The sequence below is a fragment of the Neopsephotus bourkii genome, unplaced genomic scaffold (genome assembly GCF_033783945.1).
Source record: "Neopsephotus bourkii isolate Nb327-2 ecotype Australia unplaced genomic scaffold, CSIRO-AGI_Nbou_v1 NB_1760, whole genome shotgun sequence".
Classification (NCBI taxonomy): Eukaryota; Metazoa; Chordata; class Aves; order Psittaciformes; family Psittacidae; genus Neopsephotus; species Neopsephotus bourkii.
Genome location: NW_026902234.1, coordinates 3,143,346 through 3,168,920, shown reverse-complemented (window position 1 = coordinate 3,168,920; position 25,575 = coordinate 3,143,346). Strand labels below are relative to the sequence as shown.

The following is a 25,575-nucleotide window of genomic DNA, read 5'->3' as shown; positions in this document are numbered from 1 at the left end:
CAAAAAAGCGTGAGGAATTCTCAAACAAATGTGTAATACAGAATTTGTGGAAGTGTCTTTTTTTAAGAGAGAAATTCATGTGTTTCTGCTCTGTTGTGGAAACCAGGCAGCGTTTTAATTGGAGGCACAAATTTTTTAGGGAGGGGGCCTGCCATGTCTGTGGTCCCCCAACTTCTGTATTCCATGTGAAGTAACTGGCACTCCTAAGATAGAAGTCAGAATTAGGAAACCCTTCTTTCTCATTCTTCAGTGGAATAAAGGGGAGTGTGTGCAACAGCTTTAAATCCTGGGTTGTGATGATAACTTCTGTTCCTGTAGCTTGCATTTTCAACACAAACTTAGGGACTGCTGCTTCTGTAGTTACGGAATCTGTGACCATGAAATTCACTTAGGAGATACTTTTAGTTTGTTATATCCATAGAAAAGATTGTTGTATCTTCCATATTCTTTGCTGTAAACACCTAAGCAGACCATAGCCTCTGAATTTCAGTGTTAGGTTTTGGTGAAAGTAGTATTTTGTTAACTGTGGGGTGGGGAGTGAGTGCTTCTTTCCTCTCTCAAGGCTTCACGTCTCCCAGCTGGTATTCTACCTGTGTAATAGTGCTGAAGCTGGTGGTTTGCAATTTAGTTGCTTGCATAAGTAAAGTTTAGCCATATTGTGGTTTACTCTTCTGTGTTGGTTTTGCTTTCCATTCCCAGCACCCTGTAAATACTTTAACCAAATCCCAGCATCACGGAGTTACTGGTTGTAAACTCCTCATTTGGTTTGCTTGAATTATAGAATCATAGAATAGTTAGGGTTGGAAAGGACCTTAAGATCATGTAGTTCCAACCCCACCGCCATGAACAGGGACACCTCCCACTAAACTGTGTCATCCAAGGCTCTGTCCAGACTGGCCTTGAACACCACCAGGGATGGAGCATTCAGAACTTCGTCAGACAACCCGTTCCAGTGCCTAACCACCCTCACAGTAAAGAACTGACATCTACATATCCTTATATCTAGCCTGAACTTCCTCTGTTTAAGTTTGAACCCATTACCCCTTGTCCTACAGACCTTTTCGGCTTCTTTATTTATGAAATAAATAATTCTGAAACAGAGAAACAGAATTTTTCATAGGAAAAGGCACTGTTCAGGCAGCTTGCAAAGTAATTACTGCAAATGCAGGTAGATTGGTTTGAATGCGAAAACATGAAAGCAGTGCTGAAGCTGTGCAGAGTAGGGTTGAGAGCTCCTCTAAGGTTTTTCCACATTGACTTGGAGATGAGCAGTATTCTGGCAGGATGAGGTATGCAGTGGATTTTGGCAGGATCTTGGGGACTGTTACTAACGTTTGTTTGTCGGGTTTCAGTTGTCAGTGAATATCCAAAGTGAAATAAGGTTCTGTCCACCATGTTCATGATCTCATCTTTCTGAGGTGACTCAGATTAGCTGTTAGTCCAGGGCATGATGAATCAGCATTTTGGACAAATGGTTGTACTTCACTTAGATCATTTTGGAGGCCTAGGAGCTGTTGCTGTTTTAAGGAAGTAATGAGATAGCTGATAATTTTTCAAATAGGAAAGCCCATGACCCTATATCATGTAAGGTAAATGATTAATGCAGTTTACCAAATAGAGTGAAAGATTTTTACAATTTTGTGCTTTTCAGTGCAGCTCCCAGTGGAAGCAAAGAACTAAAATAATAGTCTGTATTGAAGGGATACTACTCCTGGTCTCTGAATGTGCCTTTTCTTTTCAGGAAACATCAGAGCATTGGGAAACTGGAAAGACTTGCTTTTCAGTCTCTGTTTCCTAAATTTCCATGCTAAAATTGCATTATTTGATGAGCAGTTCCAAGAATCCTCTTATAAAACAACTCTGGGGTACGGATAATGACTTTTCTCTCCAATTTCTAGATGATCAGGAATTTGAAGTTATAAGTGTTGTCTCTCAGTAATGATTCCTGTAACTTCTGTGTTGATTTTTAACCTATGTTCTGCAAGCATCCTGTTTGCCTGTGATAGGCCGTTTTTGCTCTGTGGCCTTTTTGTATCGATCTGTCTCCACTAAGCAGCAGTGTAACACTGTTGTTCCAATGTTCGAAGCGCTTAAAATACCAACTTAAAACCATTTGAGGCCAAGAATGGAATTCAGATGTGAGTTTTATTTACGAATCCTGAAGAATTAGAGCATTTTTGTTTTGTGCTAAAGACTTAGAAAAGTGTTTTCTAGAAAACACAGAAACACTGTGATGTGTTCCACTTTCCTATGCATCTAGGAGGAAACTTGAGAATGTAATGGATCAGATCAAGAGATTGCCTAAGTAATAGTAAAGAAACAAACATACTGCCATACTTTGCCCTTATATTCTGAGTTCCTGTAATTCGTTACCATTTTTCAAAAAACACAAAACTTTTTATTTTCCATTCATCTGTTCAAGCCATATGGACTTGCAGCATTCCTGGTGTCCTGTCAGAGAATCCACAAATAAACTAGGCAGTAGATGAAAAAGTATTTAAATATTTCAATTTGTGTTGATCTCTCCACTTACTAGTTTAATCTGATTACTCCTACTCATGTTGGTCTGGGTTGATGATAAAAGTAATATCCATGCACTAACAAAAGATGTAGAAAATTTGAATAGAAACTTAAGACTTAAAGGAGAAGCATAGAAGCCATATCTTGTGAAGATTTTACTTCAAAAAACATTTTGCACCTTTGAGAGTTTCAAAGGCAAATCCAGAAAAACATTTGGGAACTTGACTACGCAGTGTCAGTTGGAATTAAGTAATGTCATTCGAAAGCTGCTATGAACAGAAAATCTGCCTATTTAAATACTGAATCTGTAGTCAGCAGTACTTCTGCTGGTAAAGTTACTTGAGTGTTATGAGTTCTGCTGCTGCATGTATGTAGTGCTGTCCATATGTGAGTAGGGAGAAGGTCCTCCATAGGATCTGACATCAACTACCACTTGAGATTCTGAAAAGTGAATGTCTTACCTCTCTTTCCCTGAAAAGCCTGACCTCATCAACACCTGCTCAAGATACTGATGATGTTGACTTAAGCATAAAGCACAACTGCCTTGGGCGCTTCTGAGAAAAAAAACCAACAAACCAACCAAAATCCAGCTTGTAGAGAAGAAGTGGTGCCTTCTCATTAAATTAGTTAGAGCACTGGTCCCAAAAGTGGATTTATTTCCGTGCTATTTTCCATTGCCATAGTGGATAATATGGGTACCGAGCAATCAAATTGGTCAGCGGCTAAGTTTGTTGTGTATATACATGCACATGTGTACACACACATACATATCTGCAGACATGTTTATCCAAGCAAATACATAAAATCAATCAAAAATACGTAGTTCCTGTGGACAAGATAGCGTCAGTCTGCTGGCATGAAGTCTAGGGAATCTGTGAAAGCTGATGACAGTGTATGTCAGAGGTTTTCATCAGCACAGTTCTTGTGAATTTGATGTTAACACATTCAGAGCATTCAGACTTCTTGCTTTAATCACCTCATGAAGATTTTCCCAGTTACTTGTTTTCAAGCAATTATACCTCCAGTTACTCACTTCTCCACCTTTGTTAAGTTTAGGTTTGCAAAGATACTTCCTTCAGGAAGTCCTAAATTGTTCAGCAGCAGCAACTCTTGTTATTAAATGGGAGGAGGTGTCATGATTTGCTTGTGCTACCTACCAGCTGCTTCACCTACACCCCACCATGGGCCTCTTGTGTAAGACAGGAGTTGTGGGTCCAGATTGTCATCAGACTGAAGAATGCACAAACTGAAAAGTTCCTAAACAAGTTATGTGGATGTATTAGGTAAAAAAATGAGCATCTCACTCTTTAAAGAAAAGCGCAATACAGTTCTCTGTTCTCAAGTGTTACGGACAACTAAGCATAGGGGCTTGAAGGAAGACTATGCAATTCGTATTACTCATCTTGTTTATTGTTTCAGATCCTTAAATCCAAGAAAGAGAATTCCCTTTTGGTGATTTACAATCCATTCAGTATGTTGATATTGAGTGTCCTGATTCCACAGGCTGTGTTTCTTATCCTGATTCTATTTAATGGCTTTTATTGTGGAATCTAGGCATTTAGAAGCTAGCATAAAGATTGTGAGTATGCAGAATCCTCTTGTGATTAAAGCCTCAAAACAATATAAGTGCAGAAGAGAAATAATGAAGCCAGTTGTCAAAGTCCACAGAAAAATACCAGTGTATTTTGACAGTAAGAATAGTTTTATTAAAGATTTCGTACTTTAACTAAAAGGTGAATTGAGCTACATAGTTAAATACAGCAATGAAAGTTTGTGAAGAAGAGCCACTCATCGCTGAGGAACTCCTCTGAAAATGCAGGAATGTTGAAACTGAAGCCAGACTTCTCTGTGAGCATGTCCTGCTTTTGGCTGGGGTAAAGTTAATTTTCTTCTTAGTAGCTGGTATAGTGCTGTGTTTTGGATTTAGTGTGAGAATAATGTTGATAACGCACCAGTGTTTTACTTGTTGCTAAGTAGTGCTTACTCTAAGCCAAAGACTTTTCAGCTTCCTGTGCTCTGCCAGTGAGGACAGGCACAGGAAGCTGGGACCACAGCCAGGACAGCTGACCCAAACTAGCTGAAGGGATAGGATTCCATACCACAGAACATCATGCCCAGTATGTAAACTGGGGGGAGTTGGCTGGGAGCCACTGATCACTGCTTGGGTCAGGGTGGGCATTGTTCAGCAGGTGGTGATCAATTGTGTTGTGCGTCACTTGTGTTTATTGGGTTTTATTTCTCTCATTTTATTATTATTGTTGTTATATTTTACCTCGATTATTAAACTGTTTTTAACCCACAGGTCTCACCTTTTCTTGGTTCTGTTCTCATCCCGCATGGGGCAGGGGGTGAGTGGGTAGCTGCATGGTACTTAGTTGCCGGCTAGGGTTAAACCATGACAGAGAAGAAGAAAAATTCAACCAAGTTAAACCACTGCTTGTGACAAGCTTTAAATGGACTGTAGCTGCTACTGAGTGTTATTCCTAGAGGGGAATGAAACATTGACAGTTGGACTCAAATTGAATTTGGCTTGCTATTTTTCAAAGAACTAACCAGCTTAAATTCCATGTATAAAAGCATAAAGAGTATCTTCTTGAAAACAGGTTGCTTGAAGCTGGTGTAGAGTGTGCAGTGATGCAGTTCTTTGTACCTCGTGCTTATGGTTTGTCCTGGATTCAACAGTAGCAGTCATCTTTTTTGGTCAGAGTAAACATTACTTAACAACTAAAAACATCAGTGTTATCAGCATTGTTCCCAGGCTGAAGGTCAAAAGCACAGCACGGCACCAGCTACTAAGAAGGAGAAAAATGACTGCTACTGCTGAACCCAAGACATGGTTCTTTGTGATGATTGAAACAGTCATATGTCTGGGACTTCCAAGTCAGTTGTGAAAAGGGCTAAACACTTCTTGTGGTGTAAGCCTGTGCAGCTCTCATGCATATGGTTACCTGCTGTACAGCTGCTTTAGGTCATTGTGATGATTTGCCAGCAAAATAAATATTTATTTAATTGTTACTTGTATGTAAAGTATTTAGTTGTTGTTAAAGTAAACTGATCGGAAATAAAAAACATTTTGAGTTGCAAAATATAGTTTGGAGACTGAATTAATTTAGCAAAGAGTTGCTGTGTTTTCTGGGGAATGATTGAACCAAAGGTCAGGGCATCACTTCTTTGCTGTCAAGCTCAAATGTGCTGTTGTGGTTTAAATCAGGCCAGTAATTCAGCACCATGCAGTCACCTTCCCCTTATACCCCACTCAGGGCAGGATGGGGAGGATAATTGAAAGAATGTAAACCCCACGGGTTGAGACAAGAATAGTTTAGTAACTAAAAGTAAAATACAGTGATAAAAGAAAGGATAGCAACAACAATAATAATAATAGGAAAAGAGAAGACATGAAAGCTCAGAAAACACAAGTGATACATAATGCAGTTACTCACCACCCGCTGACTGATACCCAGCCTGACTCAAGCAGTGATCTGCGTGATGTGCTGTGGTATGAAATGCCCCTTTGGCTAGTTCAGGTCAGGTGTCCTGACGTTGCTCTCTCCTGGCTTCTTGTGCTTCTCCTCACTGGCAAGGCATGAGAGACTGAAAAGTCCTTGATCAGGGTAAACACTCCTTAGCAACAACTAAAAACATTGGTGTGTTATCAGCATTATTCTCAGACTGACGCCAAAACAGCACTGCAGCAGCTACTAGGAAGAAAAATAACTTGCAGCTGAAACCAGGACATGCACAGAAGAGAGTTTTAGAATAGTCAGCTACACATAAGGAGTTGATTTGGAAGGATTTGGGGTTTTTCCATGCTTTATATAAATTGTATGGTATGTCACCTTTCTAGCAAATGCCTTGGATGTTCATATTTTAGAAAATATTATTTCTAAATTTTTCACACAAACAGTTTTGTCTCATTTGTCTAAGATTTTAATGATTATTCTACCTTAGTTTATATACTTAGGTTTACTCACAGGAGATGAGGGTTATGGTGGTTGTTTCTGGGGATAGATAGGTTCCAGGTGTTCTTCAGCCAATTTTTTAAATTTAATCAAAATATTGAGCTGCAAAACAATTTGCTGGTTGACCCTGTAACATCAGGCATCAAGTGCTTGTAATTAGGAGTGATTATCATATGGGCACATGTGGCCTAATAAGGCAAGCTGTTCTACCATAGCCTTTTTTGAAAGCTCTTACCCTATGGAAAAAAACTATGCTTTGGATTTGTCTGATGCTTTTGTGAGTCAGTTCAGCTTGCTGAACTGGCAGGAAACTAACCCCATAAAGTAGTGTTGATTTTCTGTTGATTTAGTGAGCTGAATTGCACATAGCACCAGCATGAACCTAGGGGTCGTTGAGAGTTTGGAGGTAGTGTAGATGTTAGGAAGAAGGAATAAAGTCTGTTAGGCCAACAGAGACTGAAGAACAGAATCATCGTTTTGGTGGCAGTCTGCTATCAAGTTGACTCAACTGTCTTCTGAAACTTCGTTCACCCTGGGAGTTCATTTCCCACCTAGAATAAAAGGTTGCTTTGCAAAATACTAATTAGTTTATCTTAATATGTAACAGTAGTGTTAATTCTGAAGATTGTAACATCACAGGGGCTTAAAAATACAGTATCTTAAAAAAAAAACAGCTTTCAACCTTTTTTTATTTTTATGTTCTTTTGCTGGATTCTGAACCTTTCAGTAGGTGGTAGAAAACAGTTTTTAAACCCTGTAGCCACAGCTCTTTTCTAGAAGACCCAGGCAAGAGTAGGACTCTCTTGTGCTGAGAAATGTGTAAGCATGTAAGACAGCTCTTTCCTCAAAGTGCTTGCAGACGAGTGCCAAGTAGAGTGGCAAGTTTGATGTGGGAGCTGGAATGTAGATGCATGAAAATCAACAGGCCACAGAATACCCACTCGATGGAAACAACTTTTAAGCCCTGTGGAGCTGGGATGGATTCAATCTACAGTTCAAGCAAAAGATTCTGATACTCATGAGCAGTGGCCCAAGATATCCATACTTCCATTAGCAGTTAGAAGTTACACCTTCAAGAATAAGGTTTATGGTGTTTGAGTATGTTAATTAAATCAAGGTATTTTGTGTTAGAGGACATTGACCGCATGTTCACTCTGACCAGAAATGCAAAATAACTGTTACAGTGTTTTATACTTTCACTCAGTTTTCAGCAACCTGAAACTGGATTATCTGAATTGGATCTTACTTCTGCCATGTATTTAGACACAACTTTGGGAGGATTATTTGTTGAGTCACAGTGCAACCTCATTTTCTTTTTGGGAATAGTTCATATGCTTTCCTATAGTGCAGAGCCATAATGTGTGTATTCTGCCAGATTAAAGTTGGCTACTTGAAGATGCAATAGAAATGTCTTTATACAATATACATAGAAAAGGGAATCTAGGAAGTATGGCAGAGAGAGCTCAGGTTTGGGCAGGATTAGTACTGACCTGTAATTAAAACATCCATCATGATCCATGTTCGCTTCTTACAGGATCTTACAGGATCTGTGCTCCCAAGCATTTTTCCCCACAAATACCTGTGGATTTGGTCTGGGTTTTTCTGTTACTTGTGTTATCCCACCTGCCCAAGATAACAGAAAGCCACTTGTCATATAACAACACCATCCTGAATTTAAAGTATTTTAAAGAAATAACTTCCCTGCATCAGACTGTGTGTACTACAGATGAGATTCAAACAAGTAACATCAAATTCACATCAACATTTCATGTTTTGCAGTCTAAAAACCTCAGTTGCTGTGCAGGTCTTCTATCCACGTAGACATGTTTATAGAATTCATAAAATGTAGATTTAACATTTCATTCCATTACCTGATCTGTAGGCTTTGATTGATAGTCTTTAATAATAGGATTAAGTGGTGATGGATCGGGAAGTAAAATGCCAGGCCTGTGAAGCAGTCAACAAACAGATGTTACGTATCTTTTCCTAGTGGGCTGTATTGAGTACTCCTAAGATGCCAGTCATGTAAAAAGCATCAAAACTCTTAGTTTCTCTTCTAGCTTCAGTTTTTAAAAGAGTCGCCCAATAGCAATTTGGATTTTAGTTAAAGAACCCTATTTTGTAGAATGGTAATATTTTACCACATGTATGTGGCCTAGGAAGAGATGCAGACCCAAAATATGTTAATTTTGGTCACAAGCATTCTTAAGTTGCCTTTTTTCTTGAAAGGTTGTTTCTCTTGTGCTGAAAAATTGGATTATATTCCTAGGGATACTGGTTTTGCCTTTAGAGGCTTTTGTGCAGTTTCAGAGTTTGTTGGGATTTTTTTTTTTAATTGCTGACAATTTCTTTGTATTCACAGGTCCAGAATATGAGCATTTCAATTTTATTTTAAAAGTTTTTTTCTGGGCTAAGGGTCATTTTATAGTTTGTCTTTGAGGCTATAAGAGGTACCTGAATACTAGTAACTATGATGGTTTACTTTCATTCTTGAATTTGTGAAAAGAGGGAAGACTGTTCTGAAAGAAGTTAGATACTATAATCACAAGAAAGATTAATTCTTGTGTAAAATTGGTCAGCTTGGGATGGGTGTGTAAGTCCCTTGTCTTGATTGCACTTCCTCCTCTCCACCTCCCGCTTCAGGTGTTCTTTACAAAGCATTTCTCTTACTCATCCCTTCGTCATGATTCCTATAGATGCACTATGGTATCATCCTTAGATTTCTTATTTCATGAACCAGTGAGCATGTTTCAAGTCCTTCTTGACTCTTCCTCTGATTTAATATATCCTGTGCAAGATGTGTCTCAATGTCATTTGTTCGTTAGGTTTCATCAAGGCAGTTGTAGAGGTTATCTGCATTCTCCAGAAAAAATTTGCATTGTAAACACAAGTTTTCAGCAGTGGGGATTCTCCTTAGTCCAGAAACTTTGGTTAGCTGTTCAGTTCCTGGAACTATAGATGGAGAAAATAATCTTCCAGGTTTTCATATCAGCATTAAGAAAATAATCCACAACTCCCCAGAATTGAGACAAAGCCATCTACAAGTCACTGGAATGCCATGTTCATAACTGAATGTGTTTGGAATGTAAGTGGACTGGCTGAGTCAAAAATCACTTCTGCCAAGGAAATGGCAAATCATTATCAGATATTGTAAGTAGGCATTACTGCCTCACTTCTAGTTTCACAAGCTCTAGGAAGACAACTTTTGAAAAGTTGATATGATACATGCTAACCTAGAATTGTTTTGCTTTTCCAATTCCTAGTTTTTAATCAATCTAGGCACACACCCCTGATTCTGATTTGGGCTGGCCCCATTGTTTGTAGTGTTCTGATCTAATGGCTTTTAGACTACAGGTCTTTCTTCGTCACCTCCCAGTGTCCTGAATAGAAACTAAAGGTTTTTCAGGGTTTCAGAAAAAAATCACCCTCATGAAAGCAGTTCTTCAATTTATCAGGCATCAATTTAAGCAAGAGGTTGAGTGTATAGGGGTCACTGTAACTGCCTATCAAGTCTTGTCTTCTCAAGAACTTGATGATTGCAGTAAAGAACATCTTTGTTAGACTGCTGTTGTGATGACTTACATTGTGTGTTTCATGCATTCTTGAAGGTTCTTTGTTTTGGGGTTTGGTTTGGGTTTTTTTCAGAGTAAGAGTTTATTTTTGTATGAGATTTTCTTTGATAGACTTAAAATCATAAAAAGCCCAGACTGGAAGTGACCTCAAAAGACTATCTAGTCCAGCCTTTCATGGATAGGGAAGCCTAGATTGGATTATCTAGCACCATGTCCAGGTGCAGCTTGAAAACTACAGTGATGAGGACTGTACCATGTCCCTAGGAGGTTGTTCCAGTGATTGATCTCACTGTAAACAACTTCTTTCCCATCTCAAGATGAAACCTCTCCTTCTGCAACTTGTGCCCATTGTGTATGTGTGTGTCTTGTCCTCTCCATGTCACTCCTAGTAAAGAGAGTTTCTGTCCTTTTTGTAGCCACCCTTTTTAAGACTTTGTTATCCTTTACTATTAAGGAGAAAGGGTAATCGATAGTTAAAATTCTGGTGTCGCTTACGAGTTCATACGCAGATACCTATAGTATCTAAAACCACTAGATGACATTTTCATGAATTTTTTTTTCCTGAACTTAATTTTGTTTCCTCCAAGAATTTCTTATCCTGAAACAATAAATTAGAATTACAATTGACTTCAGGTAGTTTTTCCGTATGAAAGAAACCATCTAGCATTTTGAGTATGTACTGTCCCCTACAGGGAAAAAGTCGATTTTGAATTTCATGTGGTCATCTAACTCGTCTCTTATTTTTCTCACTGCTCCTTAAGAGTTCTGTGGTGTCTGTTAGATATAATCCAAACCACTGAAAATAATTTCAGGAAGCCCAGTGTCTTGGAAATTGATCTCTGGGTAAAGAAACATCCGTACCTAGAGAGAAAATGCAACATACTGAGGAGGGGTTGCTTTGCTTTGGTTGCTGGTGTAGAGCTCATCTCCTAGACATGTGATTAATCATCATAATCATATACATGTGTGTAGGTTATGTGTCAAATTACAGTAACTGTAAGAAGAGTAGAACCAGGTGCATCATGATCTTCCTGTGTTTGCAGAGGTCCTGAAACATACAAGAAGCTTGACTTTTCAAGGTAGTTATGACTGCTTTGACTAATTCTTTGGTTGCCAAATTAGTCATATTTGCAATATTCCATGAAAATCATAATATTTATTAAAACTTTCCCGCAGACATGGATGGGTTAGCTGGATTTCAGAGTATGCTTGCCTGGTAGCTCTAGAGCAAAAGGGATTTAAGAGATGAAAGGTAGAATTTAACTTTCAGCCAGGTTCAGAGAAAACAAAATGTTCATGTGGTAAACAAGGCAGCCTCCAGAACAGTGCATGGGGAGACCTGGATAGGAAAATGACCAGTATGAGCTTTTATCTCCATTCACAGCTGCACGTGCTCTATGGTAGGTTGGAGACTGAGTGAAGCTTCTGTGCCTTGTTACTGGGTAATGCTATGGGGAGTCCAGAGAATAAGTATTTTCTCAAAAGCAGACAAGGATTTAAAAAGAAGGGTTTGACTTCTTTCTGTGTATTAAGTATAGTTTTCTTGAATTTTTATGGAGGATAAAGGAGTAAAAAACAAATATTTAAAAAAAATAAAGGTGACTGGCTTAAAGCTTCCTAGTAGTTTCAGAGTCCTGTCCTCACTCTGAGACAGTAGCCCTAAAAGTCAAAACTGTTTTTATTTAGGGAACTGATTGGAGTAAAGAGAGAGAGAGATGCAATAACAGGCAGTGACCTTGTGATCTCACTACATCATTAATATTTTAAAATCAGTATTACAATAACTATAGTTAATGTGGATCACTTGGGTGCACTGAACAGTTGGCCACAGTCCAAAATGTTTGTTCTTCTCTCCACCAGTTCTGTTCTAGCCAGCTAATAGCTCATCTGGGGACACTGCTGTGTACAGCCCATGGGGCCAGGGATAAGTGTCTTGCGTAAAGGCAGACGGCAGTTTGGCTGGTTGGATTATTAAGCAACACAGCAAACAAACAAGACCCCAAAGAAACAAATCACAAACCTAGCTGTAGATCTAGATAATTCATTGACCATAAGATGGCCTGTGGTTCTTTTTGCTTTTATGTGATGTATTGCATTGGAGCAACAAGTGTTTGGACCTTTTATAATAGGCTGTAAATCCATTGGTGAAATTAATCCAGTCTCTGGTACTAGGAAGTGTTTGCCTGCATCCCGCCATTTAAGTATTGTCAAATAGGAAATAAAAGAGTGTGGACAGTACTGGGCAATATTTTGCAGGAACAGTAGCAATAGTATTTAGGAAATTTTTATTACTCCTTTTTTGTAGGTAATGTGGGAAGAATTTCATAAATCATAATGGAAACTGAACAATGTACTGCATTTTTTTATATTCTAGGTTAATAGAACAGAATGTACATGTGTGGTTTTTGATACCTAGCAGGAGCTACAGCATGCATTACTACAAAACTGAAGAACTAGGTTTTTATGCCATTTTCCATTTCTAGGTTAACTGCGTAACTCATAATTTAGTGAAGCCTATTGAAAAATATAATCTTTGTGCTAATCTGTAGCTGGCCTGTAATGCATCATTGAAATGCCACTGGTGGTATTACGAAACATGTAATTGATCAAGCATTGTTCTTCCAATGCAGAAACTTCAGTATGAGGCGGGGTGGATGGCGGAAACGAGCTGCCGAAGGCGATGGCTGGGGAATATGGGTATGTTCAAAACCCAAGTAGTTTTATTTTACATTTTAAGTGGTAAATGGCACTGTGGTTAGAAGGGTTTACAATGTTGTTCTGTGTGCTTCACCTGAAAACACATAATGAGGTCCAAAAGATTTTCTTTTAAATTACCAGGTTTTGAAGTCTTTGTTTGCAATAATCCACTAGATTACATTATTAAGTGCAGACCCTTGAATAGCTTTAAATCACCATTTAAAAACTAAACAAAATAATTTTAAAACTGTGTATGGTTGTCTCCACCATATTCTATATAGTTGGACAAACAGTAACTGAGTCACCTGATTTGCATAAATATTTATAATGCTACTGTCTCATGTATGTTTAAGAACTGAAAATACATGGAGCCTGATGGATATTCTCTACATTGTTTCTTTAGGCAGTGACGCTCTGATTTAGCATCCAAACTTGCATAATTCCCTTATTTCTTTATTCTGTAAGAATTTTTGTATGCATAGAATCTTTTTCTTATGTAATCAGGTAAAAGAAGTATGAAATAAATCCTGTCAAGTTGGTAACAGGATGCAGTTAACTTGTAGGTAAGAATGTAAGGTGGAAGACTTGCTGTTTTTCAGTCGGAAAAAATAGTGTCTTTTGTATGTCAACCAAAATCAATTTGAAGGAATGTTGCTTACCATTTCAGTCTTATAATTGGCCCGTTTCTGTCTGTAAACATTAGAAAAAAAGACTAACATCATGGGATTTGGTTTGTTTTGTTTTAACTTAAAAAATAGGGAGGGTACATGTCAGCAAAGGTCAAGAAACTGGAGGATCAGTTCCGGTCAGAAGCAGCCATACAGCACCAGAGGGATGGAAATTCATCAAGTATCTTTAGTGGAGTTGCCATCTATGTCAACGGCTTAACAGGTGAAGCTTTTATTTTTCTTTTTTTTTTTTTAAGAATCTGTCCTGTTTTGTTCTAGTGTCTGTTTACCATCCTAAGTGGAGTAAAGAAATATAACACGCAGGAGTTTGTTTTTTATATGTTATATTGCATATCAAGTACTGTGGTTTGCATAGTATGTTTCTTTGTATGTCATGATTAAGGTTTTCAATATAAAGTCAGATTTAGGATCTGAATATTACTTTACAAAATCATTTACATGAATGGTCACTGATAGAAATAGGAGTAAATTTTTCCACATTTCTGTGATCTTACTACTTGAAATGAAGCCTTTTAACTTCCTTCATACACCTATATGTATAAAATTTTTAATTTTCCAAACTATTGATGGTTGGAGCATATGCATGAAATTTATGTTTGGGTGGCTGTGCTGGGGGTTTCTGCCTCAGAGTGGCGTAATGCTTGAGACAGTGAACCCATTAATAGCAGAAGGAAGAGAAGAGGTAAGTGGTACATATGCATTCTCTGTGGTGGACTGATAGTGCACGTTAACTGGAGTAAGATTTTTAATCTGTTGTACTGAAATTCATATTTCTCCTGGGTTCTGTAAAGGAGCTTAATAACCTTTTTGAAACTTCCCAGAAGCCTTTTTTAGGAACCTGTGCCGGGAATGTTGTGACTGTTACATAACTGATGAGTATAGCTTCTGCGATACAGAGCAGTGCAGGTTTGAGCACAGGGCTCAAACAGACTCAGAAAGGTTGAGGTGGTCATGTTAAACTATTAATACATCTGAATCAGTTATTTAATAGTTGCTTTAGTGAAAATCTAGGATTTGCATATTCCTCAAGATATTAATTCCTAATACAGCTCTACAAGATGGTTGTCCAGTATTTTGAAAGTTGACAGTAGGCCACAGGAAGGAATTGTACCTGCATTCTTGAAAAATTTAAAAATTTTTCTTCCTTCCTATATTCCTATAATATTATCCTTTTTTTTTTTTTTTAGCATCTTCTGACAGACTTACTATTCTGTTTGTGCTGACCCAGACCTTTTGGTGCCACTGCAGGGATTTTCCAGAAGCTACAACTTTTTCTTTGTTTTTCCCATGTCTGCTTGCAAAACAAATACTCTTTTTAACATGATTGAGGGGATAAGAAGAGATGGTAGTTTTTAAGATATTCTCTGTTCCCTGTGTAACAATTCAAGAATAACCTGCTAAGGAAATAGTTAACTGCTTCAGTAAATCCGGAATTGTATAGTAGGAACTCTGTGCTGTTGTTCAACCCTTTTGTTATTAATTCTTCTGTATTACTTCTGTGTAGAAACTACTCTCCCACACTCTGGTAAAAAGATAAGTGAGTTAATGTGATTTTGCGTTATGTTGATGTAAGCTGTTTTTTTTTAATGTTTTTTAGCATTAAATCTACTTGAGTCCCATCCTGTCCATCCCTGTTGCCCCGCATCATACATGTTGTTGAAAGATCCTCTAGAACAAGAGAATGTTTACATTTTGAATCAGTCTCTTCAAAAACAGAGTTTCCTACATTTCTTCAGAAATGCTTTTCTAGTTATTTCTTTGAATAACTTGTTTTTTTCAGGAGCAAAGCAATGGTTTGCACACTTTCTGATCACGGCATCATATTTCTCGAATTATTGATTTTCTTACTGTATTTGCTGACACAAAACAGGGGTATTTCTGGTTTTAATTTTATAGATCCCTCAGCTGATGAATTAAGACGGCTAATGATGTTGCATGGAGGCCAATACCATGTGTACTATTCCAGATCAAAAACAACTCACATCATTGCCACAAATCTTCCAAATGCCAAAATAAAAGAATTGAAAGGAGAAAAAGTAGTTCGGCCAGAGTGGATTGTGGAGAGGTAAGTTTAGGTTTACTGCTTTTGGAGATTTCTCCTGTTAGGAAAGAATGATTATGGAAAATTGTATTTTGAGATTAGGGATTAATTTAAAACAGTCCTTGCAACAGCTGAATAAAAATACCACTGTTACATTGAAGATACGCTGCTTAGGGATTGTTCCCCAAGAAACTTCACTAAAAACATTCAGAAATCTGAGGAATATCAGGAAACTGAACATTATCCTGTTGATTCTATTTAATGTCTGGTCAGTTGACTGGCCTTCATGTCAATATGCTTAAATATCAGGTGATTATTTTTTACCCTTCTGCCTTATTGTGCCTTGCTTAAGTTTCATTTCATCTGTAAATAAGGAACAATTAAAAAGCATTTTCATGAAATCAAAATCAATCCATGTAAACATTTATTAATTTGTGAATTTGTAGAAAAACAAAAAATAAAAAAAAACAAACCCACAAGTTTTATTTACAAAGAATTTATGTGCTTTTGTTCTTCCATGCACTGTGGAATACATAGGATCAACTGAAGTTGTCCTCAGGTCCTTGAAAAAGAAGATAGCCAGGCTCAGAGCAGTTAGTCTGCCTTGCATCTGTCTTCTTCCATCTGAGGAACCCATGGGAAATAGTACAAGCAGCAGTATGTTCTGGAAATTGTTCTGTCAGTGTCATGCTGTTCTTAACTAACTTCTTTCCTAGACAACCAGCAGAAACAGGCAAGGAACTCTTCTGCATACATACTTGTAAAATGCTATCTGCTGTTATTCTCAGTTTGGTGATTTTGTCAGTGCTTTGGATTCAGCTGTTTGGTATCATGAATCTGTATGGTAAATTTTTAAAACTTAAGTCAGAAAAGATAGGTTCCTCAGTTTGAAAAAGACTCCAGTATATATTCTTCAAACAGTTTTAGGGCCTTGACCATGAGTTTAAGGACCTGAAAAACTAGTGGTAGGTGTGGTTTTACTTGAAAGATGTGGCAGTTTTCACTGATACCGTTAAAGCTCGCTATGATTTTAACCAAGCTGGTAAAATCAGTTTGTATACATTTGGTAGAGACTTGCTAGAGCCCAATGTATGGTATCTTCTAAAAATTTCTTTATGATGTCTTGTGTTCAGGTTCTGCATCTCCTGGTTCTGGAAGGTTGTACTGTAGAGTAAGTCAGAAGAACTGAGCATAGACAGATACGTGGGCTTGGGCACAGGGAGATGAGGAACTCACTGTCTCAGAACAGGGTTTGTGTCTGAATCTGGAATAAAGCCTGATTTCCCAACCACCCGTCATTTGTTTTCCCTTCCTTTCAACAGTACTGAAGAACACTCACTGGTTAAATACTCCATCTCTGTGAATGGAATACCAGATGATGTTCTCCTGTGTAGATGAGTTGGTGAAAATCACTGCAGTGGATGCAGAGGTTCCAAATACATTGTTTATGTGCACATCATGTTAGTGCAATATGATGAGTTGGTGATATTTTTTTTTTTTTTTAATTTTTTTTTTTTTAGTTTGGTTGAGAATCAACCCTCAGACATTACTGTCACCAATTGCTGGTGAAGCAGTGTTGTTAGATCGTCAGTCTTGTCATCCCAGGTTGCAAAATGAAAAGGTCATTTGTCTGTGGAGCTTTGATTTATTTCTTTGTGTGCACACATTGTGATCCAGTCCTTAATTACATGCTCTCATGCCATCTATTCACTATGGTACCTGCCACATTCTCTTCACAGAAAAGATTGAGTTCAGGTTGCAAATTGCTAATTCTGTGACTTGGTTTTTTGCTTCTTGTTCCTGTAACCCCATTCCTTATTAGTTGCATGTGATACAAATTCTTTGCTGATAATGGAATAAATAATTCGTGTCTCTTGCTGGTGCTTATCACTATAGCATCTCTCTGCTTTCCAAAGATTAATGAACTTAACCACAGCACTTATTACAGTGGTTATTGTTTTCATTTTTTGAGAGTTACCGTAAAGACATTAAGGTAAAACACCAAAAATGCCAATAATTTGGAATACCATGTGAACTATCTAAAATTAAGGGGGTTTTTAGAGTAAATTATACAAGGACGGTAAGGCATATACTGAAGTTCATTGCTGCATTAAAAGCTTTGCATATTCTGAACTGTGAACATACTGAACTATGGTCTAAAGTCACAGACTCAAAAACTTGTTAAATGCAGGTAGTTCTAGAATTTTGGTTTAATCGGCATCACATACAGATCGTGTGGTAACGGTAGTTGCAAAATCCAGTATTTCAGAGTAACGTGTGGTTGCTTTAGCGATAAAATCATGCTTTGAGCTGTGTTTGGACTAGCGATCTTCAGAGGTCCTTTCCAGCCTAATTTTTTTGAAGATTATAAAGTCCGTGATACAGGGAGTGTGGAATGAGAAAGATGTTGAATGATGCATCTAAAATAGGATTTCTTCTGCTGCATCTTAATACAATTTGAAAAAATAAGCCAACTGTGTGTTGATCTTGTAATGCAGCTGCTCCAGTTGCTAAACTCTTAGCATGAACAACTGCATACATAAATGTGTTTTTTTTGTCATCTTGATATTGCAGTTATGATTTTGAAATTCTTGAGTGGCTGCGCACATGGGTTCATGTGGTGATACAAGAAACAGTCTCACCAGGCATTCTAAAAACTTAGTTGCTGCATCACCACTTTCTATACAAGAAAACTTTGGAACTTCACCATGTGTATTTTTAAGTCTGTTTATCAATGTATAATGTAAATGATGTTCCTTTATGAATGATACAAATTCATGTATCAAACAATATTTAATTGAGATATTTATAGGGCTGTTTTAACATCCCATTCCCATAGAAACCTTAGCAGATCTCTATGCCTAACTAGTATTAATTTATCTAATTGGGAGATCTCCCACTATATTCTTCGCTAATTGCAGCAAGAAAGCTCCTAAGGGGTTTTGTTCCAGTGTCCAGCTCCCTTGACAGCAGTACAGATTTGAGCTAGTTAAAAAGCACATCTCCAAGAGGAGACATTCAGGTGTTGAAGAGCAGAAAAACAGTATCTGTCACTGCTAAATTTTCTTACAGTTGGATTCTTTTTTTTTTTTTATTTTCAAACCTGAACACTAATAATAAGCTTCTTTGATATGAGAGAGGTTTCTCTGCTGTAAGAAGTTCTGCCATCTCTGACTCAGTGTTCTAAATGAAGAGTTGTATATGAAGAAGAGGTGAAGTATAAGCTGGGAAGGCTGTTATGTTTACTGCTAGGAATAGGCACTGAGGTGGAGAAATTAAATAATGCTGTGGTGCACTTTTGAGAGTGTTCCATTTCAGAGGCCACGACTTTCCCTAAGGAACTTAGCAGTTACTGAAGCATAATTGCAGTTTCAGTGGAAGAAGAGGGAGATACAGTGGAACACACAGGACAGAACCAGGATGATTGTGGTAAATGCTTATGGAAGGTCTGTTTGGAGATGATTCTTCTGTCTAGCTTTCTTCAGTGAATTATCTCACAAGAAGGGGTAATTATCCTTTTGAAATGTAAAAAGTGGTTCTTTCCTGTTCATGAAGCACATCCTATCTGACCTCCTTTACATTCTACCCAAATTTGCTTGGGACACATGCCTTTGCATTGTTCCAAGTTAAAGCTCTCAGTCAGCATTGTTCAGTTAGAATAACCTGGACCACTCACAGTTGGTTTTGGTTTGCTTTTGGGGATTTTTTTTTTATTTTTTTTTTACTGGATTTTGTTTAGTTTGGCTTTGAAATTTAGTCTTTGAGGTTTGTGTGTGTCAGTTGTGGAAGAGAGATGGATGTAGACAGCTGACCAACACAACTGTGCAAATGTCTTTTGTAGTACCTACCAGTCACCTCATCACAAATTACTTTTCAGTTCAGTTCAGTTTGTAGTGGGAAGAGGGGTTGTGGGAAAGTGAAGGGACCACAAGTACATACAGCCAAACAGCAAAAAGCAGTGACCAATGTAACAGTTTATTGTACGTGAGTTATTTTTTTAGCATAGAAAGTTTGGGGGTTTTTTCAGTGTCATAAGTAGTAACCTGTTCCTTTTGTTTTTGTTTTTGTTTTTTTTATTTTAGCATTAAAGCTGGACGTCTCCTCTCACACATTCCCTATCAGCTTTACACCAAGCAGTCAAGTGCTCAAAAAGGTCTCAACTTTAACAGCATATGCAAACCTGAAGATGCCATGCCAGGTCCAAGCAATATAGCTCATGATCTCAACAGGGTGTAAGTGTTTCTGATCTTGTAATGCAGATGTTAATCATTCACCCATAATGGGTTTGCATTTACAACTATATAATATTTTAAAAATCCACTTCAGCTTTATAAGAGAGAAGCTCTGAGTCACTGAAACTTAAAAATAAAGTATAGCTATATAAATAGTTGAGGACAGAGCTACAGTTACCTTGACTCCAAGCCTAGTCTCTAGTCTTCGGACTGCACTTTGCTTGATAACATAACCTGGCGTCCTAGGATGTAGCGTGTCTGTATTGAAGCAACAGGCACATGTTAAAGGATTCTGATTAGTAACACTGAAAAGTAGGTCTTCATTTCAAAAACAAAAAGCTAGTATGATAGGATTACTTTTGCTTAAGGTGCCCAGGAACAAATGTAAATGCATACTAGTTGCTAAGTTCTTTCTTTAGCTTCTTTTTTTAAAAAAAAAAGCAAGCCTCGCATCATACCTCAAGTATGCCAACACCAAGTTGTCACACTTGAGAGAGAAAAAGCATTAAAAAATCCAATTGCAATATAAAAAATTCTGAAAGGCTTTGAGAAGGGAACAGCACAGAAAGCCCCAGTGAAACTTTACTGGCAGAGGAACTGGAATTTGGAAAGAAACCTTTCACTTGAACAAACTGTTCTGTAGATTATTTTTTTTTTAATATATTTTTTCTTTTAAGAGGGTTCCTGCATCTATTTCAGAATGCAGTGTGCATTGTTTAGAGGCAAGAATCATAAAGTTAGAGGATATTGGAGGTCGGAAGAGACCTTTGGAGGTCATCTGGTCCAACACTACTGCTAAAGCAGGGTGAAGGGTATTGTATAAGATACCATACTTTTTGATTTGTAATTGTGATCTGTGTTCTTCCACAGTCCGCTGATTTATTTAAAATCCAGTTCTGCATAATGCTGAGGAGGCTTTAATGCACAAGCGGAATTTGTCTGTATTTAGGAAAAATAACCAGTGCCACAAAATGAATATCCTAAGCAGTATTTTTTACATGTGTTTTGAACAATGAGTGATATAATCACCATTGCCTCTTACTATTGCATCGTTAATGTTTTTTAAATGAGAATAATATTCGGAATATTGAAAATACATCTATTTAGTCTGAAAAGCTTGAGTTTAAAAGCCTACCCTGTCCACTGATGCTAAATAAGTACCACCGTCAGCCATGAAATTCCTCAAAAATACTATGCTTAATATAATTTATGACTGGTAGTCTTAACCAAATTGTTGTCACAGTTAATTGGCTTTCTGGTTTCACTGGTATACTGGGTAGCTAATTATTTCCCACTTGTATTTTTGTGCACTTAAATTGCTAGCTTTGGGACTTGGGATGGTTTTCGGGTCTTTTCAGCAGATCAAAAGTATGCAAACTCTTGAAGGCTTTAGTTTTAATTCCATTTAGCGTTTGTTACATAGTTAATTTCTTGAATGAAATCATTCCTTCTACACTGTCAGAGTTAAATGTAAGTTGCCAGTGCACTTGTGCCAGAACATCTTGGTTTATATGCTTAGACGATAAAATGCAGTTTTGTGTTTTTGTCAAAAGCTAAGAATATGCTTGATTTGTAGAGCTTGAACAGATTTTTTTCTTGAGAGAAGAAAAAATAAATCTAACACATTAAAATAATTTTATAAAAGATAGTTGGTTTCTGTGTATACTTAATTATTTTTTTTTTTTTGTAAGTAGATGAAGAAAATCACATATCTTGTTGAAAAGGTAACTCCCGGTGGTTTGTGTATTCCTAAACCACTTCTGCTGTCCATGGTAGTACAGTTCTGTTAGCAAATAAATAATCATTCTAATTCGATTGGAGACTGCTGCTCAAATTAAGGGCCTTGGAAATAGCTTTTCTAATGTGAGCGTGGTATTTGGTCTCTCCTGGTAGTGCTGTGTTAATGATGCGCTAAGTCTGTGAATTCAGTCTTGTACAGCAATACAGTATTTGTGACATTGAGAGGACATGGCTCAGAGTTTGAGATAATTGTCTTGAGAATGTAAAAACTATTCAAGTATATACTGATAACAGTTAGGGAGATAAATACTTAGCAATTGAAATGACCTGTAAATGTGTCTTTTTATATAGAATATATGGTATTAAATAATACCATCTCTTTCAGAAATCATATTAAAAAGCATGAGATGGAAAATGAGATCACACCCAATGGAATAAGTAGCTGGAATGAAGAAGAGGAAGAAGAAAGTGCCAATTTGGGATTTACAGACCTGGAGCAGATCCTTCCTGGACGGAAACAAAATGGGATTCAGTCTCACAAAGACAGCGTTGCCATTTTTAACGGACACACACACACTTCCACCAGTGCCTTAAAGACGCAGGATTGTTTGGTGCCCTCTGGCAACAGTGTTGCAAGTAGGTTCTCTCCAGATCCTGTGCAGGAGGAGGGGAAGACTGAAAAAGGCATGGTTGACTTCAGAGACTGCACAACGCAGCAGTTGCAGCAAAGCAACAAAAATACAGACTTTTCATGGAATCCACATAGGACTATGAGGAATTCATCCTCATCTTCATCTTTGCACAGTAATGCTAAAATAAATGGTGCTCACCACTCCACAGTTCAGGGGCCTTCAAGCACAAAAAGCACTTCTGTACCTACTTCTAGCAAGGCAGCTTCCTTACCTGTGTCCAAACCTTCAGATTGTAGTTTTATTTCTGACTTCTATTCACGTTCAAGACTGCATCATATATCAACGTGGAAGTGTGAATTGACAGAGTTTGTCAACAGTCTGCAGAGAAAAAACAGCGGTGTCTTTCCAGGAAGGGAAAAATTAAAAAAATGGAAAGCAGGCAGGTCTGCACTTAAAACTGACACAGGTAGATACTTGTTTAAAAAGGTTTATGTTGAGAAGGTGTTTTATATCTTTGTATATTAAATGTCTAAGTAAGTAGGTGAGTATTCAATATTAACATTACAGTCAGGCTATCTAGAAAAACTCGATGCACTTAAAGCTAAAGGATGCAATTGCTTTTTGTTTGGCTTGGTTTTTTTAAAGTAAAATGTGACTTAATGTGATAACTGGTCTATTTAATTCCTCCTTGTAGACATAATATTCTTGACTTTACCAAGATACGTGGATTGATCAAGGGGAAAAAATATATATCTTAAATACACAACTTTGTAGTTGCTGTGTGAAAATCTAAAGGGGAAAAAGAAGAAACCTTGCTGCTTATAATTCAGTTTGAAAATTAAAAAGATGAGTAACACTCGAAAGTGAACTAAATTTGTTAGTAAGGGTTTTGTATACCTCTGGATCTGTTTAAATGGGTAGCAGTGTCATATGATGCTTCTGAACTTGGCTTGTGACAGAAATGTTTTATGTCATTACATCAAGGGTCAAAACAAGAAAAAAAAACTAAACCCATGTAATTGATGAGAGGCAAAGTGTTACAAGTACAGCTAAAGATTTTGCATCTTTAGAATCTCTGATTTACAGTGTTACTCAGTTAAAAGGCTAGCTCTGTACCATCAAAGAGATTCTGTGTTATGCTGTAAAAATACTCACTTGTAATCATGAAAATATACTTGATAAATGACCACATCCTAAAAAAAACCGTTAGATAAATAAATCAACTGATTCTGTGTTTATGCTAGGACACCCCAGTTATAAAATGTGAATTTATGAACTACCTTAATGTATATTTTTCTTGCATCAAAATATGGTATAATATATTTTAATTTGCTCTTTGATTTGGCTTGGAGTATTCTAATAGTTAATGACTGTGTTTCTGTTCACAAGTAGCAGCTTTTTAAGCATTAAGTTGATAACTTGATCTGTGAGTGTCGTTTATGAGACAGTCCTTATCTTTCAGAGAATGAGTTCAAATGATAAATTATTAAGAACAGGGAAAATCAATCTGGTTACTCTGTAACTAACTTACATGTTAAGTAGAACATTTCACTTGATTATGTTGAAGTATTTTTTCACTGTTACACTTTATGCATTGTTTGAATTAAGATGTGTGTGTGTGTGTGTGTGTTAGCTATAGCCTCCTCTGGTAGGTCAGCAATATAGACATGCAGACTAGAATTTCTAGAATACTTGACACAACTATTTCTGGTGTTTTAGGCATGTAAGTTTTTCAGTCTGGATCTGTCTTGCTTGTCTTTACTGATTGTTTGCATGAGTGTAGGTACAGCAATGCCAAAATCCAGTGGCATGTGAGGCTTAAAACTAATTTTGGTGGGATTCCTGAAGAATTAATGACAGTTGTTAGTGGAGCTAAAACTGTTATCTTTTGGAACATTCTTCTGATTGATGAACAAAAAGGAGTAGTCTGTTCCAGATCCAGTATAAACATAGGAAAATTAAGTCCAGTTCCTACAACATGCATTAATCTCCTTGGGTTGGGGGAGCTTGTTAGGCAGCTGTTGATTATGAGCGAATAAAATAGAAACTCTAAGTTGATGCATGTTTAGGCTTTGTCTACTGTTTGCATTTACATTTCTCTGGATAAATATCTTCTTGGTGAGAAGAAACAAAAAATCTTTGTAATTTAAAGTGATAATAGTCCTCTGAGTAGTACCAAAGTATATATAAATTAGGGTTCAAGTTTTCTATTGGTGTATCTTCATACTAGGTAATGTGTCTGTTGCGAGCTCAGCCAAGCCACAGAGCTGTATAATGCACGTGGATATGGATTGCTTCTTTGTGTCTGTGGCTATCCGAAATAGACCAGATCTCAAAGGTCAGTATTTAGTTCTACATGTTGACAAATTTCTCAGTTAAGCCTTTAAAAATAAAACCAAACTTGCACACTTAACAAAATGAATTTTGGATGTTAATTGTTGTTTTTTTTTTTTGCTGGCATCTTTGATAGTCAGACCCTGCAACTTTTGTATTCCTGCTTGCTTTCTCACAATCTAAAAGAAAGTGGAAGAGAGAGCTGGAATTCTCTTTGCTGTCTCCTTTCATTATCTAAAGTAAGAAGAGAGAAATAAGATTTGCAGTATTCATTCTCTGTAATGTTGCACGTCTTACTGAAACTTAAATCTACCGTATTAGAAATCAGAGATCAAAATCTTGTGGTACCAAAAGTAGGGTTTGGTCACTTTCCGTTAAAAAAGAATGGGTTATCCTAATAAATTTTCTGAAGTAATGTAAGGGCTGAGAATTAACTGATGCATATTTTTCAAGGGAAATTTGCTTCTCATTCCCTTTTTCATTGAAGCTCTCACCTAGAGGGTGAACAAATCAGTTGGCACTTGGAAGTCTGAGTTGTGTGATCATTCTTAGGGCATATGAAGAGATAGTGGAGCTCCTTGGCAAGTTTTGTTGGGTTGTGGGTTGTTTTTTTTTTTGCAAGTGTAATATTGAGAAATGGACATACTAGTTGTTCTGTGCAAACACTGAACTTCAGTGATGCACAAGTCTGAAGGTTTGGTGCAGGAGTGACCATCTGCCACCCAGAATATTGTAGATCTTGGGAAGGAGTAAGCTGTATATACAGCTGCTCTGCTATGTTCTGCCCAAAGGCAGGAGCAACTGTATCAGAGATGCGCCTGTTATGTTTGCGTCTTTGAAACTATTTCCTGCCAAGTTTAAAATTCCATTATTGGAATATAAAGAACCTATCACCTTTCTGAGAATGTTTTTTCTGTTCCACAGAAAACTTTCTATGCATAAATTTTCTGGAAATTTTGGTGCATAAATCAGCTTCCTGTAGAAAAACTAGGGAGGTGTTGATACTACTAAAAAGTCAAGAGTTTACTAAGTATTTGATTTTGTACAATAAATGAAACAAACAGAACTGAATGCATTGATATGTGCATACCCTTCTAGTTTACTTAAGCTAATAAACATGAGCAATATTTAAAATCAGTAGTGTTTGATGTGTCTTCAG

The 25,575-nt window shown here is 37.2% G+C and overlaps 1 protein-coding gene across 7 annotated transcripts in view; it reads left to right on the top strand.

The window, feature by feature from the left end:
* Window positions 1-25,575, top strand: part of REV1 (REV1 DNA directed polymerase) — a 56,914-nt gene that overhangs the window by 2,601 nt on the left and 28,738 nt on the right. For 2 of the 7 annotated variants that reach the window (XM_061377896.1, XM_061377893.1), the window contains exons 2-8: window positions 11,024-11,130; window positions 12,682-12,748; window positions 13,507-13,639; window positions 15,334-15,502; window positions 19,561-19,710; window positions 21,836-22,548; window positions 24,313-24,420. In XM_061377896.1, the coding sequence (XP_061233880.1) occupies window positions 12,692-12,748; window positions 13,507-13,639; window positions 15,334-15,502; window positions 19,561-19,710; window positions 21,836-22,548; window positions 24,313-24,420 (1,330 nt within the window). In that variant the 5' untranslated portion in view covers window positions 11,024-11,130; window positions 12,682-12,691. Of the gene's footprint in view, window positions 1-11,023; window positions 11,131-12,681; window positions 12,749-13,506; window positions 13,640-15,333; window positions 15,503-19,560; window positions 19,711-20,161; window positions 20,523-21,835; window positions 22,549-24,312; window positions 24,421-25,575 lie in introns of those variants that run through there. The other 5 variants (XM_061377899.1, XM_061377897.1, XM_061377895.1 and 2 more) reach the window with 4 other exon arrangements.